This window comes from Apostichopus japonicus, chromosome 6, assembly GCF_037975245.1.
Source record: "Apostichopus japonicus isolate 1M-3 chromosome 6, ASM3797524v1, whole genome shotgun sequence".
NCBI classification, from domain to species: domain Eukaryota; kingdom Metazoa; phylum Echinodermata; class Holothuroidea; order Aspidochirotida; family Stichopodidae; genus Apostichopus; species Apostichopus japonicus.
In genome coordinates, this window is record NC_092566.1 from 14,205,001 (window position 1) to 14,216,335 (window position 11,335).

The window sequence follows — 11,335 nt, forward strand, 5'->3', positions numbered from 1 at the left end:
AAAACAATAAAATACTTCCTATCATTATTCTGTGACTGTTTTATCTCACTTTTGTATAACTCACAACGCCAGGAAGTTGATAGTGGGAGACCTCACGGGCCCCGAGCCTATCCATAAACGGTGTACACATAGCAAATTTCGTTCAAAAAAGACAGGTTCAATACAATCACAATGTGCATAGAAACCGAATCTCGTTGTGCATCTGTGGTTATGCTAAGAAAATACATTTACTATATTAGAACAGAACTTCTTGTACAGCAGGAATATGGTTAATTCTAAAGTTGAAGAGGTAAAAAATTGACTAGGCCTAACACTAGATTAATTACACTATCACGAGGCTCATACACAAGGGTTCTATGGTAAGACATAGCCCTAGCCCTCAGAAAATGGTTTCTCCCCGTGCTAGCATTTACTCTATTCGCTCACTTTAAGGGGTCCATCCTCATGCTTGGCTCATGGACGAACAGTCACTACGCCGTACCCCTATGCAAGCGATCAACGCTTCTTTTTAACTTGTTAGCATCCCAAAACTGCATGTTTTGCATTTGTTTTGGATTTGTTTACCATTCTAGAGAAAGGGCTGTGCCGGAATACCCCCTATGGTCATCTGTATGTTCACGCTTGGACCATGCAGTGTATATTATGATCTACAACATAAAGGGTTACATAACATAGTACAAAGTATTGGCACGGTTGGCACGGCGAGTCCTGTATGTCGAAGCCCGAGAAAGTTCTTGGCACGGTAGAGTTTGTGTCCATTATATTGGACTAGAACGTCCCTTCGTTTACTGTTATGCTAAAGACTAAGTGTTCATGGAAATATACCTTCCAATAGCTGGATTTCAAAACGGAAAATAAATCTGAAACATTTTCTAAACTATTTACATGTAGATAAATTAGTGACGCACAACAATCACCTATGTAAATGAATATCTGAGAGTATTCTTAGCATATAGGTTATGGAGGAGAATATATAGTTTTGAAAATGTATTGTCCTTTCGAGTTGCTAAAGTTAATGTGCGACTTTCCCTCGTCAAAAATTATCATTGTCTTTCAAATTATTTATATATTAATCAATTTCGTAACACTGAAAGTGTATCTGAATTTCTTGACGTTTACCCGTTCGAGTCAAGTCTGCTCAGGCGCAGTTATACGACCATGTCACGACTCATTATTTAAATTTAAATTTTTAAATTTCAGTTTATTTCTGATAAGTTTGTACAAGATTAATACAAAACTAACATTACACATAAGGGTAACATATTGAGGACACTAGAAAAACATCTCAGCTAGTGACCAAGTAGAAATAAGAAACAAAGAAACGCTTAAATTACGTTTAGAGGGGAAAGAAAAGTAGAGTGTGGTATTTAATGAACACAGTTTAAAGTCAACATGTTTACATGTACTTGTTGAGAAGATCATCCTTGAGTTTACATGGAAACGACTTCCGAAACTTAGCAGAATTAACAGATTGAGACAAAGACTGCCATACATTGTAAATGTTTTGTTAACAAGCAATTTGCCGTGCTGATTGTGATGACACGCTACTTTAAATAAATTCCTATTACGAGTTATGATGGAGTAATTAAACACATTAGAATGGCTTAAAACAGCAGAAATAACATTTGGTAACTTGTTATTGCAATGGTTATAAACAAACCAATCCATATAATAGTAATGGATTTCCTTGATCATACGCAATTTTTTTACTCTGTTTAAGAGGTAAGTCGGATAACGTCTAGGCTTCTTCACAAAAAGCTCAATTTATTTATATTTTTGTGGGGTTTGAAGCTGTTTGAAATACCAAACATTAATAGACATCTTTAGTGAAACAAGTTAACAATAAAACCAAGATCTTGCCTGTTCAATATTTCCTTCTTTCGTTATTGAAGATGGATCCTTATATATGGGAAATATAATACAAAGCAAACATATCTTGTGAAAACACGGAAGTACATCTATCAAAATTAAACTTTTGCACTAATCTGTCTTTTGAACTTTGAACGCATATATCTTAGACCCCCCTCTCCCCACGAAACCGAAACAAAACGATGGAATAGAAAGAGAGAGAGGTGAAGCCAGAGAGGTGGGTGGGAGAGAGGCGGAGAGAGAGAAAAAGAAACCAGAGTTATCAGTGACAATGTATCCTTCCTAAAAATAGCAACCTATTTTTAATGAAAAAGTTAAACACAAGCACGTGAACAGTAATTTGCATCATTTTCTTTCTATAGCTTATATAAAGAGAGCTAATTGATCATGCGTAGCATTACATTATGTCAGACAACAGCTTGAATATTGTAGGTGAAATGAGGTTGTTATTTGTCAGTTCTTACAAACGTGTCACGGTGTCAGTAATAACACGTTTGCCTAATTGTGTTACATAGTAGTGTTTCTTGATGTAACAATAACATTGAACACTTCTTGACACGTCTGTTCAAACTAACTTAATCGTTAGTAACATGAAGACACATAAAAGCATGAATTTCCATTTTTGTATTGGTTAGAAAATGTTACATGAAGCTGTTTAAAATCTGTTGGTGACAGATTTGTTACCAAAAAAAGTTTGTCATTTTTAAAGTTTCACATATAGACAAATTATTAGGTGAACAGAGATGCCGACGGTTGCCAATATGTTTAACTATTTGTTAAAATATGACCAAACCAATATATTATTATATTTGGTAATATCAATATGCATCAGTTCTATGATTGCGTTCAATATTCTTCAATTTAAGTGTGACCATCTCTTCTAAAGATTTAGCCCCTTTGTCTCCTCTTTTCAATATTTCCTTCTTTCGTTATTGAAGATGGATCCGTATATATGGGAAATATAATACAAAGCAAACATATCTTGTGAAAACACGGAAGTACATCTATCAAATTGAAAACTTGGCACTAATCTATCTAACGCATATATATATGAGAACCCTCCCCCTTCCCCACGAAACCAAAAGACAGAGAGGGAGGTGAAGCTAGAGAGGCGGAGGTGGAGAGAGAGGCGGAAAGAGAGAAAGCGAAACCAGAATAATCAGTGATAATATATCCTTTTCTTAATATAGCAACCTATTTTTAATCAAAAATTAACCAACATATATACATAAACACAAGCACATGAACAATAATTTACATCAGTTTCTTTCTATAGATTATAGAATAGCTAATTGATCATGCGTAGCATTACATTATGTCAGACAACAGCTTGAATATTGTAGGTGAAATGAGGTTGTTATTTGTCAGTTCTTACAAACGTGTCACGGTGTCAGTAATAACACGTTTGCCTAATTGTGTTACATAGTAGTGTTTCATGATGTAGCATATTACATTGAACACTTCTTGACCCGGCTGTTCAAATTAACTTAACCGTTAGTAACATGAAGACACATTAAAGCATGAACTTCCATTTTTGTATTGGTTTGAAAATGTTACATGAAGCTGTTTAAAATCTGTTGGTGACAGATTTGTTACAAAAAAAAGTTTGTCATTTTTAAAGTTTCACATATAGCAAAAATATTAGGTGAACAGAGAGGCCGACGGTTGCCAATATGTTTAACTATTTGTTAAAATATGACCAAACCAACATATTATTATATTTGGTAATATCAATATGCATCAGTTCTATGATTGCGTTCAATATTCTTCAATTCAAGTGTGACCATCTCTTCTTAATATTTAGCCCCTTTGTCTCGTCTTTTCAATATTTCCTTCTTTCGTTATTGAAGATGGATCCGTATATATGGGAAATATAATACAAAGCAAACATATCTTGTGAAAACACGGAAGTACATCTATCAAATTGAAAACTTGGCACTAATCTATCTAACGCATATATATGAGAACCCTCCCCCTTCCCCACGAAACCAAAAGACAATGGAATAGACAAAGAGGGAGGTGAAGCTAGAAAGGCGGAGGTGGAGAGAGAGGCGGATGGGGAGAAAGCGAAACCAGAATAATCGGTGATAATATATCCTTTTCTAAAAATAGCAACCTATTTTTAATAAAAAAGTTACCAACATATATACATAAACACAAGCACGTGAACAGTAATTTGCATCAGTTTCTTTCAATAGCTTATAGAATAGAAGCTAATTGATCATGCGTAGCATTACATTATATCAGACAACAGCTTGAATATTGTAGGTGAAAATGAGGTTGTTATTTGTCAGTTCTTACAAACGTCTCACAGTGTCATTAATAACATGTTTGCATAATATATATGTATATATTTAATTTCTTACTAAACTTTTAAGAGAGTTGGGATGGGTGCGCTTTCATTCTTTTTGCCACCGCGATATCGATCAAAATCGCTATTTCCTTCGCCTTTGGTGACGTTATTATACGGTATAATTCCTCTTATTTGACGTATTATTGCTGTATATAAGTCATGTTTCACTGACCTGAATGATTCTACATTTGTTTTGTTGAAAGAGTGTTCAAGTTGCAAAATCTTTCCGTAGAGCAAGAGACTTTCGTTCAGGTCACTCAGGACCGCGACTCTTCTGTAGATATTGCTGTAATAAAATTTTATAAAATTCATATGAACTCTGAAAAATCGGTGTTTGGATTTACCAATGAAATCTAAGGCATTTAAATAGTGCTATTTGTACTATGTATTGCGGGGCCGTACACAGGATTTCAAAAGTAGAGCTAGGGAGGGGGGTGGGAGGGGAGTAGGGGAGGAATACATCCGACTGCTTTAAGTACGAGCAAGAACCCCTATGAGTGAGGCCATAAGCAAATCCAAGCACGTAGCTTGCGTCTGAAGTATTTGTCATTCCATGTACACACTGCAGGAAGGCAATTGCAACCAATGTAGCCAATGTAGTGTAAAGAAATATATATTGAAAAGATCATTCTTTTGATATCGCCAAAAATGTTTACTGTGGTAACTATAACAACCTTCCTCGAGGGCCATGGCCGTCACCTCCATTGCCAGTCTATGCCCGGAAAACATTTAGTCGTTCAGTCAGTACTTCAAGTGTATTTATAAGCAAAAGATACATTTAACAATGTCATATAATTATAGACTTAATTAAAAGTCTAAATGTGCCTCAGAATGCCACCATTTTACGTCAAACTTTTGGAAAGGAACCTCATACGCTTCTTCTTGTGAGACCGCTTCATCTATCCTGGCAGGGCTACGCATCTCTTGTATAAAATCCTTGATCTGCCTACGGCCACTTATGTAGAGGGCCTTAAAGGTTCATGCCGTTACCTATACCTCAGTCGGAGAAAGTTACGATCCCCTTCCCCCTCAACAAGGCACACGCCATTGCCTTCACATCGCCTAACTTGTCAATTGATGAATATGCATCAGGGTTCTAATTAACCAACGACACCAACCACTTACCGTTCTGCCTTTAAATATTGTCCGAAACTCCATCAATAATTGCGCAAAGAAACGGCTTTCAACCAACTACAGGAAACGAAAGATCTTGCATTTTTGTTGACGAACCCCGATATTTTGAATCGTTTTTAGTGTCTTCCATTTCAGTACGTTTTAACTTTCATATTAGAAAAAGGATTCAAGACAATTTACTTGCAAGTTCTCTTTGGTTCTTTTTCGCAGAACAAGCAAGCAGACGGAAGAAGAAGAAGAAGGAAAAAGAGAATGAAGCAAACAACTACTGCATCGTTTTGATTCTTTCTTACCTTTCCTCGCCTACATGTTTGCGTTGAAAGTTGCCTTCTTCACTGATGTTCACGTTCACCCAACTGTCTACGCATCTATAAGGGATGTGCATATCGTCATAAATTCTACTTATATGAGGTATTACGTAATATTCGACAGACAACCATCCGATGGCTACAACCCAAGTAGCACATAATGTTAGAAAAATTGTAATACGTTTCATTCGAAAAAGGCTTTCCATGTTTGCTATGCTTCCAATGACGTAGTGTTCCGTATAATCGACATGCATAACGTTATATGTTATTCACATGAAACGTAATCGACTAAGACATACCGTTATCATATACTCGTCATGTTGAACATATTACGGGAGCCCATTAGAGCCATGAAGCTGACTAAATGGTCGAAATTCAGCACCAAATATGTTTACTGAATGGCGTGCTAATGGTTCGTATAGAACAGTGCAGCTCCTTCTGACAGTGTTAGCGACATCCCCAAAAAATATTCTAAAGAAGAGAATAGTGAGCGAAATACAGAAACTAGTAAGTTATTTACTTGTTAACTATGCTTTTTTCTAGTTTAATCATTTCAGTTTCTCTGCAACTTCCTCAGTATGAGGAGTTACCAATTAACCAGTTCCATCACTGTAATGGTATACACTAGTATTGCAAAGTTGTTTAGCAGACCTGTTAGGCAACACTATTTAACCCTCTGACCTTGGATTCATGAGATAAGGGATTTATTTGGAATAAATATAGTTTAAGAAAGGGTTGTTAAAAATGTCATTGCATGGAAGTTAGTTGACCTTCAAAATTGTAATGAATATCGGTAGCTCTTGAGTAGAAGATCACTATATTGTTTTCCATTAGGTAGAAATTAATTTGTGGTCAACTAGAGGCAACAGACCTATTGAACCGGATCATGAAGTGAAGGTTGATTTGAACTTCAACCACCCATGTATATTGTCACACATTGACCAGTACTACAAGACCCTTGCAAATATGGTAATTCATACATTTGCTGTTTGAATGAAAGTTGGTGTTGCTAACTTGCCATAGCTTGTAACCTGTATGAATTTTAATTAAGAACTTTATAACAAATGAAAGTGACATTTACCACTGTATCCCTTATTACTAGCACCATGTGCAAAACATATCTGACAGATGCAGTTGCAGCATCTCACAAAAATGCTCTATTGTATTGTTCTTGATGCGCAATGTAATGCTGAGCTGTTTCTTTTTTATACAAAGGTGTTGACAATTTCTCAGTTTCTGGCAGGTCTGCAGCAAATCAGCCTGAATGAAACACGTAATTTGGCCTGCTAGTTTCCATATCTAGTAAAACCAGAAAGCCAGTGGGCTTATTGTGATTCTTTGCCAATTGAGATTATAAACCCAAGCTTTCGTCATTGTTGATCAAATTGATCAGCATGGTTCTTTCACTGGCTGTGGACCTATTTTGTTTTAATCAAAAATCAACTCACGCCCTGCCCCCTAATAAATGTGCATAATATCACATTGAACATACATTATCATGTTCCCGCTATCTACCAACACCTTAACACTGAGTATGTTTCAATTCTGAAATTGTTTACATATGACCCTTTGACCTCATTAATATTCTTGAAATGAGCACAAAAATCAATAGAGCTCTTTTACTCACTATGGCGTCATTTACTATTCAGTTACCGTGTTTACAAGCTATTTTAATGAAAATAAACTTAAGCCCCGCCCCTAATAAGTATGCATAATATCAACTTGAACATATGTTACGATGTACCTACTATCTACGGTACCAACACATTAATACCAAGTATTAATAAATTCTGACTTTCGGTTGCGGAGCTATTAGCAAAATATAACAAATTGCTTTCAAATATTGTTGCAGGACTAATGGAGAATTGCTTATCACATAAAAATGTCTTAAAAAATATTATAAAGTACTGTGTACGTTATGGGGTTAAGTAAAGAGTTCCATAAGGGGCTATGGCATAACGATAGCATTTTCTCGACCTTTCGTTTAACCAGTCTTGTCACTGAGTTCGGGAGAGTCTACCATTCTTTTTTACTTTTTAAAACTTTATTAACAGTTCACGACATGAACAAAGAAAACATGTATAGCATTTTTTTTTCAACATATCTTGATTCACTGAAACTTATTGAATTTATATCTTGGTATTATTCTTTGCCTTTCTTTCAGCTGAGAAGAGGAACCTTGCATTTGACCTCTTGCCAGTTCTGTTCCATTTCTGAAGTGGAAAGAAAGACAAGTGTACCATTTTGTATTCAGTGCATGCTGTATTGATGTTTATACATTTGTAGTAAAGTGGAATATTTATCTGAGCAATATGCAACGGTAATGAGTCAATATTAGATCCAAACATTTTTAATATAACTCAAACAGCAGTGGCATCACATACGCAGTGATGACATAACTGGTTGAATGGGTGGTCCACACCCTCAAACCATCCTTTAGTCTGAAAAGTTGAGAAAACAATGAAGGTGTGCTGTGGATTACACATTAATAAAAGATGATGCTTTTAGTACATGATTTATTTCCATTAATTGCCAACCTCATTATCATTATATCATTCTCCTTATGTGAAGTGTACCGTAACAGTGACTGTTCCACAGATAAGTCTAGAAGCTTTTGCTCATGGTTATAATGATTCAGATAATTGAAAAAGTGTAGAACCATCAACCTGAACCTATGCCTCAGGGTAGAACAACTATAGTAACCAACATGAAGTATTTGTAGGATATATAGTGGATAGAGTATATCTATTAACATTTCACCATTCGGTAAGCTTGTAGTGTGAAGTTATTATTTAAGAACATTCTTTTTAATTTTATATGTACTAGTGACCCTATAAACTACTGCACCAATGTTGTTCCAGTTCACCTTCTTGTAAACCAACTTTTTAGGATTTTCTTGACAAATCAGGAGGACTATTTTGTTCTTATTTTAATTGATGATTCTTTCCACATTTAGACCCACTTTTGAAAGGATGATCATGGTTTTCTCCACATTCTTTATAATATCCTCTTTATTTGTGTTTTTGAAAGATGAATTTTCCTGTTTCTTAAAATTTCAGGTTGATCAGTTTGGCAGAGTATTATTGCAAAATTTCTAACGAAGACCATCGATAACCTTTTGTTCTGGCACTTGGCTCGGAGCGGTACAAACCGGAAGCTAGCATTTGTAATAATTGGACTGTAGCCCATCCTCCAGCTGTTAACGTATTCTTTAAGTCTCATTATGTACTGGATATCAAGTACCAACTGCATGGGAGTTCATACGAAGTGAGATGTATGGTCTTGGTATCGTAAGAGTTGTGGTCTCAGCTCTTTCCGAGCTTTTGTGGCGACAATGTGATTAGAACAGTGTAACCCTACTTTTGTTTTCCTTCAGTTGTAGATATATTTCTTGGGGCGGGGGGTGAAAAGAATAGTCCAGACCCAAATTTATTTTGAAATGTTAAAGAGGAACTTAAGTTGATCATTCTGGTGGAACTTTCATTCAATTCCCTAAGTTCTGTTCTCGAGATATCAGCAGCTGAAATTGTCACATTTTACACCAGAAGTAAACTTGAAGCAAGGAGGTGTGATGTCATGGCTTCACATTGATGATAATGTTTTGTTTTCTTTATTTTGCAACCTATGTTATTGACCTTGGATTGGTTTGGGACTGCTAGTTTACCCACAGGGTATGTTAAGTTTACCAAACTCCAATGGGATGGATGCATTCGCAGTATAAATGCATCAGATTTGTGTAATATAATATCGGAAGTATATTGTAAACAACATATTGTCTTAGTGGTCTGCTAAGGAGGGGTATAAACCAAAACAAGCATTTGTATTAATTGAACGGAAGCCCATTCCCAAGAGCACACTTACCACAGCTGTTAACTTATGTTTAAGTCTCATGATGAATCACGACTTTTAAATTCTTCCTAAAGTTGTACATGCGGTGTGTGCCGTCCTTTTGATTCCTTTCCATGTGATAAGAGTAGTATAAACACTCAGATTTTGGTGGAAAAATGAAATTTAATAACCATATCTTGACGCCATTTCATTACAAATTTAAATGACTAAAACTTCGTCGAATGCCACATTTGTCTCTAGAGAAGCGTGAACTTGGGTGCGAGGAGACCGTCATATCATCTTGACAGGAATTTGAGAACTTTCATTTTTGGCCCAAATTCGACTAATTTGTAAGGCCCATATGCTTTTGTTCGATTCTGGCCAAAATCACGACTTTTTTCATTCTTCCCAAAATTGTACATGCGGTGTGTGACGCCCTTTTGATTCGTTTCCAGGTGATAAGAGTAGTATAAACACTCATATTTTGGTGGAAAAATGTCTGTCATCACACGTATAACGGATTCCCAGTACACGCTTTTCCCGAGAACAAAAGTGGCATTCAACGAAGCTTTAGCAATTTTTTTTTTTATGAAAATTCGTCAAAATATGGTTATTAAATTTCATGTTTCCATCATAATATGAGTGTTTTTACTACTCTTATCACCTCGAAACGAATCGAAAGGACGCCACACACCTCAGGTGCAATTTTGGGAAGAATTAAAAACGTCGTAATTTTGACTAAAATCGAACAAAATCATAAGGGTATATATAGCCTTAAAAATTAGTCGAATTTTGGCCAAAAATGGAAGTTTTCAAATTCCTGTCAGGATACGTATAACGGACTCCCAGCACCCAGGACACGCTTTTCCCGAGAACAAAAGTGGCATTCGACGAACCTTTAGTCATTTGATATGAAATGGCGTCGAGATATGGTTATTAAATTTCATTTTTCCACCAAAATATGAGTATTTATACTACTCTTATCAGCTGGAAACGAATCGAAATGACGGCACACACCGCATGTACAATTTTGGGAAGAATTAAAAAAGTCGCGATTTTGGCCAGAATCGAACAAAATCATTAGGGTATAGCTTTAAAAATTAGTCGAATTTTGGCCAAAAATGGAAGTTTTCAAATTCCTGTCATCACACGTATAACGGATTCCCAGTACACGCTTTTCCCGAGAACAAAAGTGGCATTCGACGAAGCTTTAGCAATTTTTTTTTAATGAAAATTCGTCAAAATATGGTTATTAAATTTCATGTAACCATCATAATATGAGTGTTTTTACTACTCTTATCACCTCGAAACGAATCGAAAGGACGCCACACACCTCAGGTGCAATTTTGGGAAGAATTAAAAAAGTCGTAATTTTGGCCAAAATCGAACAAAATCATAAGGGTATAGCCTTACAAATTAGTCGAATTTAGGTTAAAATTGAAAGTTTTCAAATTCCTGTCAGGACACGTATAACGGACTCCCAGCACCCAGGACACGCTTTTCCCGAGAACAAAAGTGGCATTCGACGAACCTTTAGTCATTTAAATTTGATATGGAATGGCGTCGAGATATGGCTATTAAATTTCATTTTTCCACCAAAATATGAGTGTTTTTACCACTCTTATCACCTGGAAACGAATCAAAAGGACGCCACACACCTCAGGTACAATTTTAAGAAGAATTAAAAACGTCGTAATTTTGGCCAAAATCGAACAAAATCATTAAGGGTATACCTTACAAATTAGTCGAATTTTGGGTCAACATTGAAAGTTTTCCAATTCCTGTCATCATACGAATAACGGACTCCCAGCACCCAGGACACGCTTTTCCCGAGAACAAAAGT

General features: G+C 35.9%; 1 protein-coding gene across 1 annotated transcript in view; it reads right to left on the reverse strand.

The window, feature by feature from the left end:
• Nucleotides 1-5,922, reverse strand: part of LOC139969055 (alpha-N-acetylneuraminide alpha-2,8-sialyltransferase-like) — a 19,574-nt gene extending 13,652 nt beyond the window's left edge. Inside the window, exons 1-2 of the mRNA XM_071973797.1 lie at nt 5,650-5,922; nt 4,395-4,508 (exon numbers count right to left, since the gene is read on the reverse strand). Of these exons, the coding sequence (XP_071829898.1) occupies nt 4,395-4,508; nt 5,650-5,918 (383 nt within the window). The 5' untranslated portion in view covers nt 5,919-5,922. The remainder of the gene's footprint in view (nt 1-4,394; nt 4,509-5,649) is intronic.
• Between the last annotated feature and the right edge of the window lie 5,413 nt (nt 5,923-11,335).